The sequence below is a fragment of the Manacus candei genome, unplaced genomic scaffold (assembly GCF_025592945.1).
Source record: "Manacus candei isolate 608988 ecotype Guabito, Panama unplaced genomic scaffold, ASM2559294v1 h1tg000049l, whole genome shotgun sequence".
Taxonomy (NCBI): domain Eukaryota; kingdom Metazoa; phylum Chordata; class Aves; order Passeriformes; family Pipridae; genus Manacus; species Manacus candei.
The window spans coordinates 16923954-16949661 of record NW_026138097.1 but is presented as its reverse complement, the minus strand read 5'-3'; the positions used below and the strand labels follow the sequence as shown (position 1 = coordinate 16949661).

The following is a 25708-nucleotide window of genomic DNA, read 5'->3' as shown; positions in this document are numbered from 1 at the left end:
TAAAATTCCCTTATCCAAACTCTAAGGAGTCTCTAAGGCACTCTAAGCATCCTACCAAAAAGCTAATGTGCAGTGAAATCCAAATTCAGATTCCAGTCCTCAGGATATCCACAGATTTTAAGACTATCTGAAAGAAGTGAGAAGTCTTCATGAGAACAACGATGCCAAAAATGACTACTCAAGTCACAGGTTAATAATGTTACGGCATTTCTGTGTTAAGTTTACAGCAGGTCCTATTAAGAGACCACGGCAATTAGTAATTTTAAAGGTAATAGTGATCTTAAAAGCCAAGCACGCTGGTGAGAAATCTGCACCCCTCCAACCCAACAGCCATCATCACAAGCACATCCCAAACACAGCACAACGTCCCGCCACCAAAGCCCACCAGCCTTTTCCCAGCAGCCTGGAGAGGCAAATCAAGCGGAACAACGCCTTACAACAAGACCATGAAATCACAGAATGGTTTGAGTTGGAGAGGATCTTGAAGATCACCCAGTTCCAACCTCTGTGCCATGGGCAGGGACACTAGAACAGGTTGCTCCAAGCTCCAGCCAAGCCAGACTTCAACACTCACGGGGATGGGGCATCCACAGCTTCTCTGAACAACCTATTCCAGCGCCCCCCCACCCCTGGATATCCCAGCCAACGCCACTCACCCCCAGCCGCCTCCATTCCCGCCGCCTCCCCCCTGACGCCCCTGGGGGAGGAGGCGGAGCCTCCGCCGCGCTCGCGGCCCCGCGCGCGGGATTCACTTCCGGCCCCGCGCCACCCCCCCCTTCCCGGCGGCGGCGGCAGCGAAGGAGTTCGGAAGTTCAAAATGGCCGCCGCGGCCGAGCCCGAGCAGCGACCGCCCGAGTAAGGGACCAGCTGGGGCTGGGGGGGAGTCTCTTCGGCGCGGCTCCTCGGGGAGGAGGAGGGAGGCGGAGGGAGAAGCGCGGGCGAGGGGATTGAAGCGGGGGGAATACACACACGGGACGGGGAGGACGAGAAGCGGCCCGGGTGGAAGTGGCGAGGGAGGAGGGGGGGATGAGGAGAGGAGGATGGGGGAAGGCGGCCGCCCCGGGGCAGAGTGGTTGCTGTAGGAGCGGCTGGGCTCGCGGCGAGGCGACCCGGCGGGGCCGGGGACACTGCGTTCGCCCGTGGATCCGGGAGGGCCGCGCGGGAGGGGGAAGGGAAGGGAAGCGGCGCCGGGAGCGGCGGGCGCGTGTCCCCGGGAGTCCCGCGTGCGCCTTCCCGCCCCAGGGGCGCTGCGGCCACGGGGAGCGGCGATCGCCGCCGGGGAACCGGGTTTGCCGGACAGTGGGACGAGGGTGTGTTGGGGGGGCGCCTCCTCCGCGTGGCTGCGAGGCCGCCGCCGCCCGGCGCGCAGGACTTGGGCATCCTGAGCTGGGTCCGGGCCGGCGCTGCCCGGGATTCCCCCCTCCGCCACTCACACACCACACCACCCCCCTACACGCCCTGTCCGAGCGGGGCCGGGGGCGCTCCGGGCCAGCGGGTGCCTCGGTGGCGCCCCGGGGCCGCGGAGCCGCTGCCCGCCCTGCGGCGAGCCCACCTCCCGCCCGCCTTCCTTCCCCCGGGCCCCGCCGCTCTCGCGGTAGGGAAAGTGCCTGTGCTGCGGGAAGCAGAAAGCGATTTGTTGCCGCCAGCCCCTCCTTCCAGCCCTCGAAATGACTGGCAACTCCCGGCTCCCGTTGGGAAGCGGAGATCGAGCTGCCGCCTCCCCGCCAGACCGGGGCTCCCGGGCGTGCGTTTTCCTGGCACCCTGGTTAGTGCCGTGTGGTTTGGGTTTGTCCCCACTCAGGAGATCGTGAACGCAGTCTTCTGGAAATTTTGCCCGGAGTTAACATCCTAATGATTACTCTACCGCTCTTCTTCGCTATATAAATATTTTAGCTGTATAAACTGCTTTCTGTATTTTTTCTGCCTTAAAAAGTTTTGATTTGAGGCTTGATTTTATTGTTGATCGTGGGAGTGGAAAACGAGTGAGGAAATAGGGTGAGTGTACGTGTGAACTATGCAAAACACATGAGTGTTTACTATTGCATAGAGAAAGTTAACTAAGTGATAAGATAGCAGCTGACGATAGGAACCTTGTATGTAGGAAAAGATGGGTGAAGTCTCTTTGCAAATCCTTATGAACTTCCTATCATTCTTCTTTTTGAATTCTGAAGTAGGAAAAAGTAGGGCTATAACAAGATCATGTCACAATTTGTCTCTATTTAAAGCCATTAGTGCCTAAACATGCACATACTAAACTACCTCATCACCTTCTAAAATCTTCTTAAAAGGTTTCTCATCCACGTCAATACACCTCTGAAGCGTTTAAATGAAGTAAAAGTTTATCCACATTTTGATGGAATTACTTGAAATGAACATATTCCTGTACATGAAGAAAATCCGAACTATTTCATGCATATTAATGAACTTAATAGTAATTTTATTGTTGAGTTACAGAGGCAGCTGGCAGTTGTATTGGCAGTCTGTAATGGCCTGAGATATTGCTAGGGTGTTATATCTCATCTGGTGCCTTCTCTGCCAGCTTACTTTTCCAGAATTTAAGATGAGGTTATTACATAACTTTAAGATACATGCGATATAATAAAATAACTTCCTTAAAGGTTTCAGTGTCACTTTCTGCTATTAAGAGAAGGAAGACTTTGCTACAGTATCCTGTATCCAACTAAAAGAAATCTTGAAAGACGCACAGTACCCTTAAAATTCTCCTTGTGACATTTCTTTGCCCTTTAACCAACTTATATCACAGACATACTTGCTCGGGACTGCAAATACAAGTGGAAGTTCTGCATTTAATACATTTTCTTTCCTTTTTTTTTTTTTTTTCTTTTCTGCCCAATGCAACTTAGAGTAAGTTCTTTTTAAGGCAGATTTTCCTCTTTTGTTCTGATATTCTCTTGTCATAATGGTGTGCAGTATCAGGAGGATGCAATTAAGAAAAAAACCTTTCTATGTACCTTGAATAAGCAGAAGTAGTGATGAAGATCTAAAAGAAAAGGCATGTTGCATTCTGACTGAAGTCTCTGAATATTGCATGTTTTTAACTCAAACAGTCCCTTAGGAAGTTTCTCATTTCTGAGCACTAAAGTGTTAATGGTTTTAGCAAATAATTTTAGTGTATGTTGCAGAAAAGTCTGTATTATTACTAGTTGTAGAATTTGCATTAACTCAAGCTGGAGAGAGTCAGTAACTGTGCGCTGTTTGAAGACCCTGTCCTGAATTAGGATGACACTAACCAAATTTATAGTGAGGTGCTATCCTTTAGACCTGGCTTACAGTATCTCTGATACATTTGTTCTACCAGGTCATTGATCATAACCTTCAGAAACAATTGTCATATGAAACTAGTAGAGTTCAGAAGATAATTTTGACATTTCTGTGTACATTCACCCCCTGCTTCTGACTGTCATGTGTAGGGGATTTGTTTTCAACTAATGAGGCCTGGGATACAGAAAGAGCAACATTTAAGTTCTTAAAGTATTAGCTAGTTTGCTTAGTAAGCTAGTATTAGCTTAGTTTGTAGAAAGGTGAGCTCTGGCACCTGTAATATTTGGAAACAGATTTCAAAAGGCAAATGTCTGTCTTAACACAGACAGTAACTTGATTGATGTTCTGAAGGAGATCAGGAGGTATTTGCTAAACAGTGTAAAAAACCTGTAGTTAAGCCAGTTTCACTGTCTATGGAAGATAATATAAGGGAATGTGTAACATCAAGTCTAAATTTTGTCATTTTCAAAGTTTCTACTTGAAGAAATTATACTTAATTGAAACTATTCTTTTTAGAAGAAACACTGCATATTATTATTATTTGAATAACCTGCTGCAGACTTATTTTCAGCTGTTTCACTCAATGCCATTTTACAGGTAGAAAGATTACCACACTTTTTTCGAAGCTGCTATCTGCTGTCTAGTGTCAGAAAGCTGCTCTGAAATTAGACTTCCTTAATTTATACTGTTCCTCAATAGTGTTCCCTGCGCCTTGCATAAATAATACAAATGTGTAAGAAGAGTTCTTGATTTTCTAACAGGTGTGTACACTTACAGAAAGAAGATTCAGTTAAGGGAGTCAGTCAGCTCTGAGTGAGATTTTACAAGAAGGTTTCGTTAGCTGGTCAGCATCATCCCTTGAAATAAATTTTGATCTTTGGAGCACAACTGTTTTCTACCATTGGAAAATACTTTTAAAATCCATAGCTTGGGTTAGGCATTGGAGTGGAACAGCAAGTGAAAAAGATAATGATGGACTGACAAGATAAGTAAATATGCAGCACTGTTGTATGTTATTAACAGATATTGTCGGCATTGAATCTAAAGGTGTGAGCATTGATTCCACCCACATATCTTGTTTTGTCAGTGCATTTGCTGTATCTTCCTTCCGTAGTATTTTGCTGTGCAGCAGTAGCTGTCTGTTTGTGAGGAACTGTATCTGCTGTTACAACTTAGTTAAATTAGTCGTACATTTTTAATTTTCCCAAAGGTAAGTGATTAAATGCCAGTTAGTTTTTGTGATAAAAAAGGTTGTTGACTTAACATGGACTGCAGCAAGTTGATAGTACTGATCTCTTTATTTTTTTGCAGGGTTGAGGATGCTGAGGCATCCGAGAAAAGTGTAAATGAAGAAAATGGGGAAGTATCAGAGGCAGACCAACCTCAGAACAAGCACACCCGACACAAAAAAAAGAAACACAAACACCGAAGTAAACACAAGAAACATAAACATTCTTCAGAAGAAGATAAGGACAAAAAACATAAACACAGACACAAACATAAGAAACATAAATGGAAAGAGGTGGCTGATGCCTCTGACAAAGAAGATGGACCAGCTAAAAGAACTAAAATTGATTTTTTAGCTCCTCTGGAAGACTTGGAGAAACAAAGAGCATTATTGAAAGCTGAACTTGAAAATGAATTAATGGAAGGAAAAGTCCAGTCTGGGATGGGATTAATATTACAAGGTTATGAGTCAGGATCTGAAGAAGAGGGGGAGATTAATGAAAAAGCACGAAATGGAACGAGACCTACAGCAAAGTCAAACACTAAGGGGAAATTAGAACCTGTGGACAATAAAACTGGTTCCAAGAAAGCAAGTAAGAGTGAATCAAAAGAAAGGACTAGGCACAGGTCTGACAAAAAGAAAGGCAAGACAGGAGTTGATGGAGTCAAAGAGAAGACAACTAGAAGCAAGTCAAAAGAAAGGAGGAAATCCAAAAGCCCTTATAAGAGAAGTAAGTCTCAAGATCAGACAAGGAAATCTAGGTCCCCAATGCTTAAGAGGAGATCTCAGGAGAAAAACAGAAAGTCTAAATCTCCTCCAGAGGATAGAAATAAGGCTGATGATAAAAGTAAATCAAGAGATCGCAGAAAGTCTCCAGTTGTTAATGAAAACAAAAGCAGAGATCGTGGCAGAAAATCTAAATCTCCAACAGAACTAAGAAGCAAATCCAAAGATAGAAGATCACGGTCCAAAGATAGAAAACCTAGGAGATCAGAGACTGACAAAGAAAAAAAGCCAATTAAATCTCCTTCTAAAGATGCTTCTTCAGGGAAAGAAAACAGGTCCCCCAGACGACCTGGCCGTAGCCCAAAAGGAAGAAGCTTATCTCCCAAACAACGTGAAAAGTCAAGAAGAAGCAGATCCCCTCTCTTTAATGATCGTAGATCTAAACAGAGTAGATCCCCCTCTCGAACCCGGTCTCCAGTTAGAAGACTGAGGAGTAGATCTGCAGAAAGGAAAAGAAGAGAATCAGAAAGGAGGCGTCTTTCTTCTCCCAGGTAGCTTAAAGATGTCATGAGCCATTGCAAAAATGCATCATGGGATGAAATATCTTCTAGTTCAGTGCTTACCTCCTTGTTTTATTCTGAAAATAGCTATTAAAAAAAGTAATCAGGTTATATTGTGAGCTTACTTTGTATGTACTTAGTTTTTTTAAAAATACTCCCAGCTGTCAGACAGGCACATGCAGCTTGTGGTTGTTAAAGTGCTAAGTTATTTTCTGCTCACACCATTACTGGGAACAAGTTTTATAACTCGATGTTCTCCTTTCTATCACTTAGTTGGATTCAGAATTTGGTTTCTATTCTGTTTCTTTGTTAGTAGTTCTGTTGCTTTCAGAAATTTCTTTGGAGTGAGAGTCCTCTCTACTTTTACATATTACTGTTGGCTAAAAGTGGGTAATTAACCCCATTTTCGACTCAAAACCCTAAGATAGAGTCAGTATGCATGAATGTAAGCAAATCTTGTGTATCAAGGTGTCCCTCTCAGTCTCTTTTTTTTTTTTCCTTTTAAAAATACTGTGTATTTTTCATCTGCTAGAGGGATGGTAGTGTTGCTTTGTTATCAGACTGTTGTATATAATTAACATGCTTTGCATACACTTAAAGGAGAAGAATGGAAATCTATTTAGTGTATGGGTTTAGCCTTGGCATTGTTTAAAGAAGACAATTAAGCCTAAGAAAGCAGTTACCTTGAAATTGCTATGAAAGCTAATAATGCCTGGATGGTAAGTTTCCAGGAAGAGAACAATATAAGTGTATGCATTTTTGGAAGTTAACTTATTAACTGTAAAAAGTTCAAGAGGCAGAAGAGTTCAGCAGTGCATAATGAATGTTTTGAAACTTTCTATCATGGGATTTAGCTTCACCGAGTCTGAGAATTAAGAACGAAGAAGTATAAATTTTAAACTGGAATTAGAACCACAAAGACTGAGCTCAGTAAATAAGCACCAAAAAAATGTGAAGGTCTTTCAGCCCTAATCACTGAAGGTTACTCTGGTTTCAAGTATGGGGTATCTTCAGGTACAGGGTATCTTCAGGTTCTTTGGAGAATGGCCCCAGTGGTGTGAATCAGATTAGGTAAATATTGTAAATGCTAGCAGTTTATCTGGCTGCTTTCTGGTGCATCAGGAATGTATTGGCACAACCACCTATTTTTTTGGCATAGTATTTGACTTTTCTTCTGTAACATTTTGCATCTTTCAGTTTTCATTCTTCATGACAGCTTGCATTGCAGCCAGTTTGAATTGGTTGTCTAGACACTTCAAGTGATGCATGTGTCTAGAATTTTGCTGTCAAATCCTGTAACTCTGTGGTGAGCAGCATGTGAGTGGGGGACTAAGAAATATTTTCTGCTGGAAGTGTTTGCAGATCTGCAGAAATAATGTTTCTTTGTGGGACATCTGAACTAATTCCAGCTATGTTAGAGTTTTAACTACCTGTGATTACTCAAACTGCCAGAGAATTTCAGGAGCTTTCATGAAGAGTTTTGACAAAAAAATCCCAGTAATTTAAGTTTGTTTCCAGTGTTCTAATCATGTACGACACTTCTCAGGTCTTTGACTGAAGTTATTTATTATATGATGTTACTATGAATTCTTAATCAGCTTCTACTTTTTATCTCATCCCTGTGATGCCTGAACTGGTTTATTTTTTGTAACATATTTTGATTGGGTTTTGGCAGTACAACCACTTCATTAGCCAGGAAGCCTGGAACTCAGTTCATCCTGTGACTTTTCGTGTAATATTGTTCACAAGAACATAATACAAATTAATTGGGCTAAAGGTATCGGCCTATTCAAACATTTGAGTACAGTAATTTTTCGTAGAAACTGCCAATACTCTGCATATGTGTAAATTTTCCTTCTGCCCCAGTGTTTACTATTTTGCATCAGTTCTGTATGCCTGATCATTATATATAGCTAAGGTAACTGAAGCTGATCCAGCTGTCTCAAAACAAACAAACAAAATTACAGATTGAGTGCAGTTAATCTTTCAGACCCAAGATATTTTGTTCATTGATGAGATATGGCATCTGTAATAAGTTGTTCCAATTTGATTAAAAAAAATCGAAAAATAAGGAGTGGGGGAAAAAAATTAAATAGAGTAGCAGCATTTTCTTTGAAATAGTGTGGACCTATTTTCCAAGAATTTCTGATACTGTCTCATTAGAATAGTTCTTAAACACTTTTAACTTATATTCATTCCGGTTTTTGATTGAAGTCTTGCTGTCTCGCAGTTAAGCTTTTTAATGTTGTTGTCCCATCAAGGATTTTTTTTCTTGAATAATTGTGAATTCACAAGAATGAACAAATTTTGAGTAGTATATAGAATCAAGCTTGAATTATTTTTTTAATTTGAGAAGGGTTAGTTTACATGTTAATTAAGAATTCTAGTTTTCATCTGCTGTATTAGAATATGTGAAATGTTGAAGCCATGCAGCTCTAGTGCCCCAATTGAAATAGAAATCAATGTCACTACGGTGAAGTAGCATGATCCTAAGCATAAATTTCAATACTATGTTGTAAAGATGCTGAAATAATTCTCAATAATAAGGTTTTGGGTTTTATGTATTGTTTAAATACTGTTTCTGATAAACATGAAAACAGGCCACTATTCATGTAAGTCCTAAAAAACAAGCTTTGTTTTAAAACCTCTCTTAGTTGCATGGTAGTAATTAGCAAGCTGTTTCCATACTTGTCCTGAACTAGTCCGATGTGTGGGCACATACTTCCCAGGGTGGGGAGAGACACACAGGAAGGGCAGCCACCTTTATGGCATACTTGTCCATCTCTCTCTCAGAAGCCCATCTGGTGGTCCCTCACCTGCAGTAAGACTTTTTCAAGTGAGTATTTAGAGGGAACTGTGATTTTTTTGTTGTTTTCAGCTTGCTCCTGATTTTTACTACCACTCTCTTCCTCTGTTTTAAGAACGCGGACCAGAGATGATATTTTGTCAAGACGTGAAAGATCCAAAGATGTTAGCCCGCCCAGCAGGTGGTCCCCATCCAGAAGAAGGTCTCGGTCCCCCATTAGACGGAGATCTCGCACACCCCTTCGACGCAGCCGATCTCCAAGGAGGCGGAGTAGATCTCCTCGGAGAAGGTAAACACAGCCCTGTATTTTCAAGTGTATTTTGGAAAGTATTGCTAGAAGTGTAAGGACTGCTGTCTTGTCTGTAAAGACTATGGGGGTTTTTTGTCCATGTTTATATGTGTTAACATAGTTGAATTCATTTTATTCTCCATGAATTGAATTGTTTTATTACTTGGAGTCATTACGTACCTTTATGTTTTATGAATAGATTTTCCTTCTTTTCTTCAGAAAAACAAACCAAAAACCCCAAGATCTAAATCCTTCTTACTATCAACAGGGATAGAGGCCGAAGAAGTAGATCTCGCCTTCGAAGGAGGTCCAGGTCACGTGGTGGCCATAGACGTAGGAGCAGAAGCAAAGTTAAAGAAGACAAATTTAAAGGTAGTCTTTCTGAGGGTATGAAAGCTGAACAGGAGTCTTCATCAGATGAAAAGTAAGAATTAATTTCTAACTTGCATTGATTATTTAAAAGCTATAATTCCACTGATACTGAAAATGAACTAATACTTATCTTCATGGTGTAGTTTTTGAGTTGTTACCTAATACCTTAATCATGTTTTAGTACTTGTGATCTTGTCAAATTACTGTTGAGATGTTCTGAAAAACTTTGGAATATGCGAAAAATATCAAGACCTTGGCTAGTGGGCAGACCTGAGAGGATGATATATCACTAGGTTCGTTAATTCAGCTTGATCAGTATCTTGTGAAAACTTTTGGTGTGATTACTAAAGCTTACTGCTCAAGGAAAAACTGTAATAGCTGAAAGGATTCGTTGCTATCTGCAAATTTTGTTTATTTTTGCTAAATATCTACTTATTCAATTGTGCAAGACTATGCATTCTTAATCAAATTATTAAGGATGCTGCAGTGAAAATGAACAAGATTTTTTGGTTTTTTGTTTTCTTTTAAAAGGCTGCTGTTAATTATTTGCAATTAAAAATGATCTACAGAATGTCCCAATGAGATAAATCTAAGAGAGAAATCTTCTCTGTAAGGAAATGTAAATATACACACTGGGATTCAATACACAGTAGCTTTCTGAGTCAGTTGAACAATATTGTTCAATATCTTCTGTGCTTTCTACACCAAAGAACTGCGTTTGGTAACATTCAGTAGATAATCTTCTGTTTATGAGGTTATATAAAAAATAATCATGTTTTCCTAGTCTTGAAGACTTTGATTTGGAAGAAGAGGATGAAGAAGCAGAGATAAGACAAAGGAGATTACAGCGACAAGCAATTGTTCAGGTATATGGTTACAGACACTAATTTTATGTTTGTAGTGTAGAATGTTGGGATAAAGTAAGGTTCTTTGCCTATGGCTACCTTACAATAGTAATTACTGTCTCTGTATTTTTCCAATTAATTAATTGTAATGTTAGTCTCTGTTAAACTTTACACTTCTATTGAAACAGCATTGCTTTTAAGACTGAAGTGATTCTTCTGTGAGTCATTCTTTGCTTCACTTAAACATCTCTGACAGTCTTAGGACGACATGCTAAAAATATTCTTACATTATTTTCATTTGTAGAGTTTCTTCGTAGCTACATCATTGATATAATAATGTCAGTGTAGCTCTAAGTTATATATTGGTTTTTTTCAAGTAGAAGTTGTCCTTCTCAGTTTCCAAAGTTTCATAAAGCCACTGGCGTGGGTTCCTCCCTTAAGGTAGAATATGTATCAGTAATCACAGATGTAATACGTGATTGAGACCCCTGACAGGGAGCTGTGACCAAAGGGAATGAAATTGTAGAGCACAAGTCAGGTATCTCTTTTCAAAGGTGGAATTTGGCACGCAATTAGAACATAGCAAGCAAAATGCTGTAGCATATTTATTTAATGATGTACAAAACCACTGGTTTTAGTGTACTGCTTATTTTAAGTAGCACTAAAAATATGCTCATGATTTGAGCTTTATGCAAAACCCACTGTAAAATCCTTCAAAACTATGACTGAGAAAAACCATATAAATTCTTATTAAAGGCCAGTTACACCTGATGTTGGTGTATGCAGGAAGAAAATTCCAGAGCTGCATTCCCTAAATGAAAACCTCTGCTTGTATTATTGAATAGTTTGACTTTGATAACTGAGTGGTATCAGCGTTTATTCAACTTGATTTTTAGCTTTTGGGATAGGAAGTGAAGTTTGTATAATTTTGTAGTACTTAAGGCTAAAAAAATTGTAAAGATGTTTGAATTTTTTTAATGCTTCTGAAATTTTTCAACATGACTGAATGAATAAATAGGATTTCCAATTCAAATAAAAAACTGCTTTTCTCTATCGTAACACTAATAAAAATGGGAAAGGTTCTAGAATGCAAGACATAATTAATTTTTCCTCTGAGGCTGTTTCAACGTTTGTGTACCTGAATGGCTTAGTAATAAGTCTGTTGCTGCTGACAGTTTGTTGTAGTTGATTTTCAATAATAATCGCTTTTTATAGAAATGTGAAGTCCTAAAGACACCCATGAATTTTTCAGTCTTATGGTCTGGGCTGTGGTGCATTGTGAAAAAAGTCAATTTTCAAAAGTTGTATCCCATTCTGCAAATAGTCTTGTCTTTAGAGATGTAGGTGATTCTGAAGGCAAAGGTTAAGGTTTAGCACAAGCCGTTGAAAGGGTGGGTATGAAAATGCTTAAATTGTGATAAGCTGTGATGGAGACATTAAAAATTAAACTTATTTTTAGAAATACAAGGGCCAGACAGAAGACAGTAATATATCTGTACCATCTGAACCAAGCAGTCCTCAAAGTAGTACACGTAGTCGCTCGAATTCTCCTGACGACATACTAGAAAGAGTAGCTGCTGATGTTAAGGAGTACGAACGGGAAAACGTGGACACGTTTGAAGCATCAGTAAAAGCCAAGCACAACCTCATGACAGTTGAACAGAACAACGGTAAGATTCTGAAATCTGTCTAATGCAATTTATGAAAGCTCAGGCGTTTGCTTAGTTTCTTTACATACTTCCAGACTTGGAAGTAGGTTGACATTTTGGATGGAATTTATGAAAGTTTTCACAAATATTATGGTACTAAAGATAAAAGATTAAAATAAAGCTTCCTCATTAGGAAGGATAATATGAGTAGAACTTGTTCTCTATATTTCTAATAACTCTTAACACAATTTGTGCTATGCCTTTGGAAGAGCAAATAGCAATGTCTGTCTTTATAGTTAAGAATCACCCTTCCAAATTTTTTTTTTCACTCATGCACGTTGTTTTCTTAGAAGCTTAATGTAGCCTAGTCTTTATTTTGGGTGAGCTGGAAATTATGCTTCCCTTCATATAATCAATTGTACAGCAATATTAAAATAAAATAAATCTTGATATAAAACTTGCCTTTTGCCAGCAGCAGCAAAGGGAAAATGGAGCATCTCCGAGTGCACAGTGTAATATTGAAAATCTGCTGCTTTTTTTGTCTTTTGAAAGTGGATTACTGTACATCTTCCAAGTAGTCAAAGGTGTGTAGCTGCTGTGTGGTCATACATGAGACAGTTTAAACTACTGCAGTTTCTCTTTACAGTTTAGTTGCAAGAGCACTGTTTAACAAGGGCTGTGGAACCTGCCCAGCCCCTCAGAGGGAAATAGTTGGATAGTGGGTTGTATTTCATGTCATGCACCACACATATCTTTGGGGGCTAAATACACTGTCTTCTACTGGATGCTTCTCTTCCAATTAATGAAGCTGTGTCTCTTTGGGACTGCTGTACTGCTCTGTAGTTTGTCCTGGTGTTCCCTTGAGGAGTGTGTTTTCAGATTGTTCTCCTACAACAGTTGTGAAAAGAACTGTCCTATGCACTTTATTTGCATACCACAACTTTAGACTTAGTCTTCTTATGTGTAACGGACAATAAATTTTTTGAGTTTTGTCTAAGCATGTACTGCTCTCTAATTGTGTGTACTAAAGCATATGAAAATATAACCCTTAACTACATAGACATTTTCCACATAGACACATGAAAAAGGTTTCTAAAAACACATCAGTTACACTCAAGTCTTGGAATCTTTCATTTAGTGGTGGGATCCTGGGTCAGAGGTGGCTGTAACAACAACTGAAAGCAGTGAAGTATCTTTCTTTGCAAAAACCATTCTTTTTCTATCCTGACTTTTTACAGGGCCAGAGTAATAAGTTGCTAAGAAACTCATTGTAGCCCAATGCAAGTGTGAGTAATGGGAACTAAAAAGAAAATTTGAGGAAGTTTCTGGAAGGGTCTGTAGCTCAGAACAGTGGTGTAACCTGTCTCCCCACAAGTGTCAGGTGATGGGTCTATATCTTGAAACAGCAGTATCAGCATGATGGCTGATTTTTTGATGCTGTCAGATTTCAGTCTAGTTGTTTTGTGTGGAAGTGGTTGGTTACATGCATCACGAGACCCTGAAGCCTCTGAGCTTAACCATTTATTTTTCTCCATTGCTTAGTACCCTGAAGGGAGTGTCTGTGATTTGCCATGTTCAGGAAGGGCTGCTGCCATAATGTGTGTTATGAAACAGTTTGAAGTTTGCTTGCTTTTGCTACTATGTACTTAATTTATATTTCTTTGCTTTTATCTTATCAACCAAGTAAAATGTCTGTGGGATTTAAAGATGATTAAAAGGTGAGAAAGGGATAATCTTGCCCACATTAAAAATGTTTCCCTTTAACACAGTAGTAAACATTGTATTTGGCAAAAAGCTACACACCAGGTCCTTTTTGGCAGGGTTGGAGAAAACATTTTCCAAAGAAGCAACGTCTGGGCTTTACAACTTTGGTTTTTACCAAAATACCATGTGATTAGCAGAAAAGCCTGAAGTTGTATATTGAAAACATGACTGTTTTTTTTACATATATGCACAATCATTTTATACTTGTTTATATATATATATATATATATATATATAGTTATTATTTGTAGGGATCATGTACATATTTAGCTTTTTTCCTTTCTGCTGTGTGAAATACTGGAAAGCTATTACACATAGTTTTTTCACAGAAGTAAAATTTTTGAATGTTTTAAAGAACTAGTCTGAGTTTTATATTCTAGAATGTGAAATATGTGAAATGGTATTTGCTAGAAACATTAATAGAGCTTCCTGTTTGCCAACATGCCGATCTTAGTCTATGTTGTAAAAATACCAAGTGTCAAATTATACTGGCAACAAAGTTATCATTCAACAGCTTTTTCATGTTGAGTAATCTAAATTTCATTTTAAGGTTCATCTCAGAAGAAACTGCTAGCTCCTGATATGTTCACAGAATCAGATGATATGTTCGCTGCATACTTTGATGTAGGTAATTCTTGGAGATTAAATGTACAATCTCTTTCTGCTTGATTTTTGTTAGTCACTGTCGCTTGAGTGCTGTGGGAACTTTGATTTGTAAAAGCATGTGCAGCTAAATGGATTGTAGGTTCTGAATCTTTTTATCAGCCAAGTTGGACAAAGTGGTTCTTAATTAGTATTTCATTGAAATAAAACCCGCTGAAATTAGTGTGAGTTTTACCAGAGGAAGCAATTGGGGAATTCACCTGCTGTTTGAATAGGACCTATAATGGCATAGGGCAAAAACATGAACCTATTTATAAGTTAAGCTTTTTGTTAATGTTACCATGTTGCACTGTTCTGTTTTCAGCGGTTCATGTGTGATTAACTAAAAAAATGCATAAGATATTTTAATTGTCTAATGATGCTATGTTGGAGTAATCTGGTGGTTTGTTTGGTGAGGTTTTTTTGGATGGAAAGATATATTTCCTGGTTTTACTTTTGCACTATTCCATCAGCTTTTCTCTACATGTGCTGAAGTGACCTGGAAATGTTGGCAGTCCAGTGACTAGTTTGAGACTTTATGTGCCATTTTCTATAAATCCTCTTGCATTGTTGCTGGTTGACAACACTAAGAAATAAGTCGAGACAGGAACTTTCTTCTTAACTTAAAAAATTTTCCAGTTAATTTTGGTTTATGGCCAATATAACGAATTATAACAAATGTGTGTGTGAGGGTGTATTTTTAAAAATTCAGAAGTTACAAGTGGGGATTTATATGGCTTGTAAGTAAGCAGTTCCCCCTTCCAGAAACCGTTGTTCAATTGAAGGTATTCTTTGCAACTCACAGTTTGGAATTTGTGATAAAATATTGCCAAGTCTGTTAAGAGATGTCAGCAGCAGTTGTAGTAATGTTATAGTTTTATGTATAATAGTGTGAAACAAGTGCCATTGAATGAACCAAAATTCAAGGCTCAAAGAGTTATATTTTCCTTGCAAATTGCTACATTTTTTATTATAAACATACTGTAAATAAGAAGTCTTACTTAGATGGTCCAAAATGTGCATCCTAATGTGACTTGTAAAAAATATCTTGTGGGTATTAATTGAAACTTTACCCGTTTATGTTTAATAATACTTCTGTTGGTTGATCTCATCCTCTTTCCTTGCATCAGACTTTAGATACTGGTATGTAAATAGCTTTTTATGTTAAGTTGTTTCTCCCTCCTACAAGATAAATGTGTTTGTATTGTGGAGAGGAACAGTGTTTCAGTAGGGGGAAAAGGGCTTTGGTAAGTAAACATCAAGAAAAAATACAGAGCACACAAGCAAAGCTGTTACTTTTCTTTTTATTTCAGAGTGCTCGTCTAAGGGCTGCTGGGTTTGGAAAAGACTTCAAAGAAAACCCCAATCTCAGGGATAACTGGACTGATGCAGAAGGCTATTACCGTAAGTGGTATTTGTTGATCAGTAGGGACAGATAGGATGAGAGTGCTGAATGGAGAAAATCCTCATGGAAAAGTACTGAAATGTTATTCTAATGTAGGTATACCACAGAGCACTCTCCAATCGTGTAATGTAATGGATGAAATGAGCATGCAGATTTTAACCTGAGTTACCAAAGGACTCCAGATTTACAGAATAGCCGTTTGTTCCCCATAATTTCCACAAAGCTAGATGACTGTACACCATAAAATTAAAGGATTTTGCCATTTACCCTGTTTTTTGTAATTATAGAGAATGGTTTATTTTTCATGAAAGTTTTCATGAAACATTCCGTTACATGTATCACTCATAATTTGAAATTGCCTGATTTTATCCTTCAGGTGTTAATATAGGTGAAGTTCTAGATAAACGTTACAATGTCTATGGTTACACTGGTCAGGGAGTCTTCAGTAACGTAGTGCGAGCCAGGGACATGGCGAGAGCAAACCAAGAAGTAGCGGTTAAAATCATCAGGAACAACGAACTTATGTAAGTAATGGCTTTGTTCGATAATAATAAAGCATGTGTGAGAGTTGGAAGTTTTTTTTCATGATGTGATTTGAATCTCCCTTTGTTTCAAGTGAAGTAACAGATTACAGCTGTGATTCCTGCCTTTTCTGCTAGTTTGAGCCAGATAATGGGAAGCGCTTGAGGACTATGTATCCACTCTTCTTTACAGCTATCGCAGGAAGAAGGGTACTTGCATTTTCATCAGGCACTTTCTCATTTGCAAAACTGCAGGGAATAGCCATGGCAAGGAACAAGGTTACAGTTAATTATGAGGCCTGCCCAGACTTAAATTTTTTGAGATGGGAGTCCTGGACTGTAAAGAAACTGTTTTTTTTGATGGACCAAATTGTACGTGGCAGGCTGTGGGTTGAATCCCTGTCAATCATCTGCAATTTACAAAACGACCTCCATACATTAATTATTTTTGTATCTTTTCTATATGTTTGCATGTATATAAGATACATAAAAAGGGATGAGACTCACTGTTGAAATAAAAAAAAAATGAGGACTTTCAGAATGAACATTAACAAATATGATCTATTAAACTATGTTATTTGAGGACTTGTCTTCAATATTCATTTTCAGTATCTGCTGCAGTATTTCTGCAGTCATTTATTATGTCCTCTTCTGCTACAGACAACTTTAAAGAAAATCTTTTCTGTGCGTTTTGCCTTGGAAGTTTTGAGAATTGTCTTACTTTTTGTATAACTGGATTATTTTTAGTTATGTGAATAAGTATCTAGAAAAGTTTTAAAAACTAAAGGGGAGTGATAAGCTTTTTTAGTTTGGTATGTTGTATAGGTAATAAGCTTGGGTGTGTAATTGAATCTATAATCAATTCAGCTTAAATCTTCTTTTAATAATGTGGTTAAGTATTTTAAAAAAAAAATAAACTTCTCAGGTGAGTGCTATTTGAAATTTCAGTGTCATATTACAAGAGGAAATCCAGTTTTAGCTTTGCATGCAACTGGGAGTGAGGAGGAAGGGATAAGAAGGCTACAAGGCACAGTGAAGATCAGAATTAAATAAACTTAGCCAGTATGTAGACACTGACACCAAACCCCTGTTGTGATTTTGGTTTTTTTAATATGTGGTACATTAAGTAATGACAAGACACTTTTCATTCCTGGATAATTATAACCACACAAGTGAATATCTAGATTTAAAAAACTATTGGAATTTATCTGATTTTGTTTTGTAATCACATTCCTCCGTTTTCAGGCAAAAAACTGGCCTAAAAGAACTGGAATTTTTAAAGAAACTCAATGATGCTGATCCTGATGACAAGTTTCATTGTCTACGGTTGTTCAGGCATTTCTACCACAAACAACATCTCTGTCTGGTATTTGAGCCGCTCAGGTAAGATGACAAATGTTTGGGGTTCTCTGTAAAAGGTAAAGTAGTACTGAGTGTTCTTTACCTTTCCAGTTTTGGCTATTGTTTTGATACTTTGTTCTATTGCCAAGATTCAAGAATGCATGGAACTTTCAAACAACAAAAAAAATTATCTGGAGGCACAAATCCACAGACTACTGAGCTACTTCTGATTTCCTTTAAGCATCGATGTAAGCTTTCTGCCTGGAAAATATTTGAAACAAAATAATGTATTAAAGGTGGTTCCTCTCACCAGTACTGCTCTTTAAGTTTATTAGTTTTCATAATTCTTTGTTTTAAGGGTTTGTATTAAACCCAGAGCAGGTTTAGCAAAAGCTGTATATTCTGTAAAGAATGTGTATATATGTATATATATGTAAACAGTCTGAGGAAGAAAATCGTTACAGTGGTTTCTTTTCATATTCACTTTCTGTTTAAGTAATTAAACTCTTTTAACACATTAATTGTAGACAGTTTCATGATAGATACAGATATGCTAATTGTCTTAGTCTCCATTCCTGCTTGTTGTTCATATCCTATGTTTTCTGTGTGTGTCATATTTTAATTTTTGCCATATTTGGGATGAAGATAAGTTATATGGTGAAACAATGCAAATTTTATAAAATTACTATGGTATTTCCATTAATAAGCCATATAACAAATTAATATTTTTATGCTGCACTATCTCTTTATAACACACACTTGTACATTATTTACATACAATTATGCTTTTGTCCTGGAATTATGGTCTTTTTATCTGCTGTTTAAGTCGCCAAAAATTCTCTTCAACTTTCGCATGCTTTCTTTTTCATTTATTTCTGAAGAAAATGAGTAAAAAGGCTTTACAGTTGTTAAGAAAATGCTGTTCATGTGCAAATCAATCCTCTCAAACTAAAATTGAATAAAAATGTGCTCTGAACTAAGTAAGTCCAGTGTATATACAGTATGGGATAGATCTTGACCAGCCTTTTTGTTTCATTGCTGTAGCTAACAGGAGTATGTTAAGTGGAACGCTGCTTTTCTCAAAAGATACTTAAAGCTAACTGGTTTGTTCAAGTTTGTCTTACAGTTTAGGAGGCTGCTGTGTTTTTTTTTGTTAAGATCCTTTCCATTCTTTCATTCTCCCTTTCTCTTAACAGTATGAATTTACGAGAGGTGTTGAAGAAGTATGGGAAAGATGTTGGACTCCATATTAAAGCAGTGCGTTCCTACAGCCAGCAGTTGTTCCTGGCTTTAAAACTTCTTAAAAGATGCAATATCCTACATGCAGATATTAAACCAGATAATATTTTGGTAAGGAAGAAATAATTGAAGTTTATTTTGCACGGTATATGGTGTACAATGACATATTTGAAATTTATATCATTCGGTTAATTTAGGTGAAGTCAAAAATTACTGAAAATATTTCAGGTTTATACTTCGATATAAAATGATATTGTGATATAAATAGTAAGTAGGAAATATAATAAAACATCTAAATAAAATCTTTTTCAAATGAACGTGAATCCACTTGTATCTTTATAGAAAACAGATTTTCCAAAGTAAGACAGTGTCTTTTCTTAGGAGAAATACTTGGAAGTTTTCCATTGATAGTTGAAAAATGTTCTTCCTTTGTGTAAAATGGAAGTAGGTTATTTGAGTCTGGATGGAGATTTTGTTTATGTGAGATAACAGGGAAAGGTCCTTAATTCCTCTTTTGTCTTAGGGCATGAGAGCTACATCAGAGAAATCCAAGAGATTTCCTTTGGTTTTCTTGGAGGTCATCCCTGTGACAAACTCAGATTTATCTAGAATGTCTTCGTACTACCATCACAGCATTAAAATTTACTATGCAAGCATGAAATATTTGAATAATATGCTGTTTTATGAGTGGTACTCTGGATACTGGAGTTTCAAGTCTAAACTGATCAAATTTCAGTATCTGGAATGAAATTTGGGTCCACCAAGGATATTTTGATCAGGAAAAAGTACCTGAAACTGACCTTTTTTTTTTTTTTGTATTTTGTAGGACCTGAAGGCATTAACTGTCACTTTCAGTTTGAGAAAGTTTTACAGTTTTATTACAACACAGACAGGAAGGAAACTTCCAATTTAAAGGCTGAATATTTGTCTTACCTCTGACTTAAATATATTATCACTTTCACAGTGCTGTTGTCAATTCTGTCCACAAATAGTGCTAATAGATATTTATGTTTAATTTTCAGGTGAATGAGTCTAAAACAATACTAAAGCTTTGTGATTTTGGATCAGCTTCACATGTTGCAGATAATGACATCACACCCTATCTAGTTAGTAGATTTTATCGAGCTCCAGAAATCAGTAAGTACTCTTTGGATTCTCTACATGCATCACATAGCAAGACATACCAGTACTAGCAGATGAGAATTCAACTTGAATTTACCCTCAGGTCTTAGCAAAACATGACTCTGGAAATATGATGGTAGTCAGAAATTCAGAGTTTGAAAGCACTTGTATGACTTTTCATGTGTGGTGGTGGTCAGCTCAGTGAGGATGGGGAGATGTCATTCTGATGGGTTATAGTTTTAATTTGTTTTAATTTGTAGTTATTGTTCTGACTTCTTGGTTTTTTGCTGATTAGTTTGGTGGTAGGTAAAGTATCCCTTTCTAAAATAGGGATACTTTAAAATTTTGCATGCTTTTATTGTAACTTTCTATTCCTAAGAGGAGCAGCACCAATGTAGTTTAGAAATCATAATTTTTTTCATCTGTCTGCTTTTGTGATATTGTATGGCTGCCATTGTGGAATTAACTGGTATTGCTCTGTTTCAGTTATAGGAAAAATGTATGACTATGGTATAGATATGTGGTCTGTAGGCTGCACATTATATGAGCTTTATACAGGAAAAATACTGTTTCCTGGCAAAACCAATAATCATATGTTGAAACTTGCCATGGATCTCAAAGGAAAGATGCCAAACAAGGTAAGAAAAATAAGTGCATTATTTTAATTAATATCTGAAACTGCTGCAATGAACAGTAGAACATACATTCTTTTTTCTCCTGGAATTCTGTTTTTTATCATGTACATCTTCTCTTAACAGTAAGTAAATATCAGATGTTGCTCTGACTGTGTAATTGATATTGATTTAAAATCTTATAAAGTGTAAGTATATAGCTTCTTTTTCATAGACTAAATATAAAGTGAAAGCAGAAACCTTCTAAGCACTGACCTGAAAAAAATACGTAAGTCGATGGAAGATACTGTCCTTTTTCAACTGGTTTTAACTGTGGTTTTTTTACTCAATCTTGAGATTTTTTCCTGTCCTTTTGATATATTTTTCATTAGTATTTAATTATTCATGTTGTGATAAGTTAGTAGACATGGATGCTAATTGCGAAATACGTAAGACACAGAGAACTTGCCTGAAACTCTTGCCTCTTCCTCATTTTCCAGATGATTCGAAAAGGTGTGTTCAAAGATCAACACTTTGATCAAAATCTCAACTTTATGTATATAGAAGTAGATAAAGTGACAGAAAGGGTAAGTCCTCAATGCGTTGATTAACTCATTACTTTTTTTCAAGCTTTCCTACTATTACAGTCTTTCAAACACGCCCTGACATCTTAATTAAAAAAAAAACTTCGTAAACTAATAATATGTCCTTTTGCAGCAGTACGGACAGATTATATAGTTACAAAATGCCAAAAGATATTTTTTTCCTACCATGTAAGAACAATTAAGAGAAATCTAGGTTTAATCTGGTAGATGTACAGGGTATCTCCACATAATCTATTCTTAAATTACTAATAAAGAAAATTGTGCCTTCATTTTATAGAAGAATGTCCAGCATCAGTATGATGTGCTTATGTTGTATGAGGTCACTATTAATTTTGGTATCATTGTAACATATTATATTTAACAAGAATCACAGAATTAGTGGTCAGATATGGAAACTTTCCGTATCTGGAAAGTTTCTCCTCTGTTCTCAGCTGAGATGTTAGGTTCATGTATGCACCTGCTGTTGGTGGCCCACCCCCGACCAAGTTCTTTCTGCTCTTTTCTCTGCCCACACGATGGTTTGTGAGGCTGTACGGTGGAAGGGTGTTGCTGCTCAGATACGAGACAAGCCTGCAGAAAAGCTGCTGCTGAAGCTCTGTAAAAGGGATGGATGGGGATTCGTGCATTATTTCTGTTCTACAAGGTTGCCATTTTTGTGTTCGTAGGAGAAAGTTACTGTTATGAGCACCATTAATCCAACCAAGGACCTATTAGCAGACTTGATTGGGTGCCAACGACTCCCTGAAGACCAGCGTAAAAAAGTACACCAGCTAAAGGACTTGTTGGACCAGATTCTAATGCTAGACCCAGCTAAACGGATTAGCATCAACCAGGCTCTACAGCATGCCTTCATCCAGGAAAAAATCTAAACCAGATGAAGAAGTTTCAAAGGGTTTGAGTAATTAAGACACAAAGACTGAAGAAATTTCACAGCAGTTATTAATGTATATAAACATAAATATTTCCCCTGCAAAGTTGAGGAAGAAATGATACATTTGAATTAACATCAAGGCTGATATTTCTTTTAGAAATGTTAGAGTAATTCTGTTTTGTGTCTTATGTGAAAATTTTCACTGTAGAACTGTTTTAATTGCCAAGACTGCACAAAAGTACAATGCTAATGTATATGGTTGCAGTTCGTATATATTATAAAAAGAAAAAAGCGTCTGTTATAAAAAAAAAAAAAAAGAAAAAAAAGAGAGCAGTAATACTGGGTGGTTGATTTGTTTTAAGCAGACTTGGCTTCATTTTTGTCTTTAAAAAATGGCCAGCATAAATGCTATTTATATTCACATTTTCCTAGGTGTGTGTGTGCAGGCCACAGCAGCATGCCCTTGGTGTAGTCAGTGCCGAAGGGGGTCTGTTCCTTCTTGAGCCTGCCCGCAGGGATGGTCTCCTCTTTTAAAGCAGGTTGTGTACAACTTTCAGTACACTGAAGGTAAGCTAACCCATCAACATCACCGGTGTTTAAGCTGTTATTTTACTGGAACAACTGACAAATGAGAGACAATAGCATTGTGGCAGAATTCCCTGCATGTTTGATAAATGATCTTGTTTTATTTTCTGGCATTGCAACCGTGGCATAGTTACAACTTCTGTTCTGTTCATCACATATAAAACTTGGAGAGAGCGCACTTGATGGATAGAGCGCCTTCAGTGTACTGTTTCTTATTACTTTAATTTTTTTAATCAACTTGCTATAGACTTTGTATACATTTTGTTAAATACAGTTCACTATGACATAGAACCAATACTTACAGAAGAGTTTTCATTTAGTAATTACATATGTTGGGATCTCATTTGAAAGACCTTATATCTAAAGGATAGATAGACAACATAAAGAAATTTTTAACTATTTGTATGTCATTTTGAAAGTGTACTGCTTTATGCTAAAAGTGTTTCATTTGTTCATTGTTTTCATTATTTGTGATCATGTTGTCTTTCAATACAGGCATAAACCTTCCACTCTTGAACAAAGCAGCTGCTTTTTAAAAGCGGTAATTGCTTCTTTACCTTTTATTTCTTTTGTAAATGAAGCTTTTCTTTAAGAAATGTGACTTTAAAGTGTTGTCTCTTGCATAAAACAGTTGACACTTACTTATTGTAAAGTGAAGATTGTTCTGCTGCATGTAAAGTGGACCATGCAGATTTCTGTATGTTTTCAGTATGCATCATTAGATAATAAAGTCTTTTGTGAACAAGGCATTTGTAGCCATTTTTAAAAGAATCTGTCTTCAGTGATGGTAAATCAGGTAAATCGTAAGACCCACTCCTGCATTTCCTATTAATCATTTAATTAAAGGAATTATTAAATGTTATGATCTTTGGGAGAGCTATAGGCTATGTTAATTGGATATATAATTATCAATGCTTAAACAAAAGCAAAGCCAAAAAACCCTACAGATACTGTCTGTCTGCTTTCATTGTAATGAAATTATTCCTGTAGGACGTGGGATTAAATTCAGGCTTTAACTAATGTTTGTGCTGTTTTTCTCACTTTTCCTTTTGATGGTGCTGAAAGAGAAAAAAGGAAAGCGAGTCACAGGCCACTCAACGCCTACTCCATGGGTCTGATTTGCTGAGACACCAACTTCACCTTCCTAACAAGGTTATTTCTGACAGCATGTGTAGATAAACATTTAGCAACGAGTTAAAAAAGCTTGAGACAGTTGAGTTGATTATACAGGGTGAGGAAAACAGAATCAAACTTTTCAGGTCCATACTGCTGTTTTAATGTTCTCTTTGATGATGTTAAGAAGTTCATCTTTTCATTTTTTATTAATATATTCTAACAAGCTGTGAAAACCCCACTGGTTTCACATACTTTATAATACTTTGAACTAAGAAGGATTTTTGTATCCATCTAGGTACATAATGGCAACAATCATGCACTCTTAGTGCACTCAAGAATGGAAAAATGCCACAAAGCAGGTCATTCTGCTGGTGGGGAATACCCCACCGAGGAGATGTAATGAACTAACTACGAAAACAAGCATGAGATGGGTGGTTTTGTATGCCTATTTGGAACCTTTAACCTGTCTCTTCTCAATTTATTTTGTAAAATTCCTAATAAAAAACAATCTCTCCTTATTTCCACATATTAAGGTATCTTTTTCATACAGGAAATGAAAAAAGTTAGCTTTCACATTTAGTGAAACACTAGTTGCTTGGTAGTTAAATACAGAAAGTATAACTTGCACTTTTACAACATAGGCAGCACTTCTGAGGGCACTTTTGCACAGATTAGTAATAGCATAGTCTTTCTGTTGCTTTGTACTTTATTCTTAAAATAGGGATATGAAACAATGAAATGAGTTGGTGATACAGAAACAAAGCAGTAGAAAAGATGCCCCTTAATGCCTACAGAACTGTTATAAGCTATTCTGGAGAAGCATAAAGTTGCTCGTTTACTTGTTCTTTGTGTTGTAGGTGCAGCTCAAAAGAAGATGATGGCTACCAGAAGACATGAACAAAGGTTTCTGTCCTATAAAAGATATGAAAAATACTCTTCATCTAGTTCTGTCTTAAACTTTTAGTTTCCAGCATTTCAGTTTAGAATTGATTAACACTGCTGCAGTACTGATAATTGCTGAAACATACTTCCTGTATTAAAATTTGTTACATAGATTGTTTCATTTCTGGTTGGAGATATTTCTTTTTACTGTGATTAAAAGTAGGTAAATAAACATTACCCTTTAAATGTAGTTTTCTTAAAATGATAGGATGATCGAACAAAGTCTATGACACTTAGGAAAAAATCAGCCATTATATTTGGTTAAAATGTGTGCGTTAAGTAAATATTTAAGCAGATTTTGTGCTTTTTTTCTTTGACTTCAGTAGGTTCATTATATATTTTAATTCTGTCAAACTTAGTTGTTGATACAGAGACTAGCTGGCAGAGGTTATTCAAAACAAGTGGATTTCAGTTCCTCTGCAGCTGATGCTTCTTGTTGGCAACAAGAGAAAATCTTTAGCTCTGGCTTCAAAAATCTCTGGAATTGAGGACTTTGTGACACTCTTAAGGAACACCTCCAGTTTTGGGCAATACCTGTCCCAGTAGCCTGAGGTCTCTGAGGAGAGTAGAGTAGCTGCAGCTGCCACTGCAGTCAGCTGAATTCTCATGGTTGTGGCTGGGTGCAAGCAGAACAGCTGTGCTACAGAGTGAATTATTTCTCAGCTGATCTAAGAGGGAGGATAACTTAATCTTTTCCTCCTGTACACAAAGATATAATTCGTATCTTCACCAGAGGTCCTCTGTACAGAAAGTTTGGCTGAAGCTACTGTGCTGATTTCTGTTTCCTTCTCCCTCATGGTGACAAGGAGCTTCACATTTCACATACTCAGTTTGCCAAGCATTCAGAAAAAACAAGATTCCAGCCCTGTGGAATTAGAATGTGTTTTTATTACCTTGGTGTATACTACTATAGTTTAAGAATTAATTACCATTTAAAAGTTTCTAGTAGAAGATAATGATTCCTTTAAAACCTTTTTAATAATACTTTATCTCCGTACATAGGGTAAGTGGCATTAAACCTCTGAAGAACCTTTATGTGTATATTGACCCCCACACAGAAGGCAGACCAGTCTGTGATACTGCTGGAGATAGAGGGATCTTCTACAGTCTGTGTAAAGTTGTAATGCGGGTGGAGGATGTTGGGAAGTGGCAATTGCTTGAAATTAATAAACTGTGCTTGAAACTTG

General features: G+C 37.3%; 1 protein-coding gene and 1 long non-coding RNA gene across 10 annotated transcripts in view; one reads left to right on the top strand and one right to left on the bottom strand.

Moving 5' to 3' along the window:
• The window catches only part of LOC127476322 (uncharacterized), a 26578-nt gene extending 23294 nt beyond the window's left edge, over positions 1-3284 (bottom strand). For 3 of the 5 annotated variants that reach the window (XR_007906551.1, XR_007906552.1, XR_007906553.1), the window contains exon 1: positions 56-429. This is a non-coding gene — a long non-coding RNA (uncharacterized LOC127476322). Of the gene's footprint in view, positions 1-55; positions 430-656; positions 737-969 lie in introns of those variants that run through there. The other 2 variants (XR_007906555.1, XR_007906554.1) reach the window with 2 other exon arrangements.
• On the top strand, positions 739-25708 carry PRPF4B (pre-mRNA processing factor 4B). Of its 5 annotated transcripts, none has more exons than XR_007906539.1 (18): positions 739-855; positions 4594-5787; positions 8718-8891; positions 9160-9315; positions 10048-10129; positions 11568-11778; positions 14072-14145; positions 15477-15567; positions 15945-16092; positions 17335-17472; positions 18627-18780; positions 19692-19806; positions 20278-20429; positions 20903-20989; positions 21673-22445; positions 22959-23004; positions 23529-23615; positions 24437-25708. XR_007906539.1 is itself a non-coding variant. In XM_051799065.1 (15 exons), exons 1-15 carry the CDS (start codon positions 818-820, stop codon positions 21874-21876), a joined length of 3018 nt encoding a protein of 1005 aa, XP_051655025.1. In that variant the 5' UTR covers positions 739-817; the 3' UTR covers positions 21877-23210. The 5 variants fall into 5 exon arrangements, 1 of the variants encoding a protein (XP_051655025.1); XR_007906540.1 differs by having other exon boundaries at positions 21673-23004; positions 24437-24482; positions 25524-25708; XR_007906541.1 differs by lacking the exons at positions 23529-23615; positions 24437-25708 and having other exon boundaries at positions 21673-21951; positions 22311-23210.

Coding starts and splice junctions, on each gene's coding strand:
- PRPF4B (XM_051799065.1), top strand. CDS start 818: ATGGCCGCCGCGGCCGAGCCCGAGCAGCGACCGCCCGA. Junction 14,146..15,476: donor TGTTCGCTGCATACTTTGAT/GTAGGTAATTCT, acceptor TTTTTATTTCAG/AGTGCTCGTCTAAGGGCTGC. Junction 20,990..21,672: donor TAGATAAAGTGACAGAAAGG/GTAAGTCCTCAA, acceptor TTGTGTTCGTAG/GAGAAAGTTACTGTTATGAG.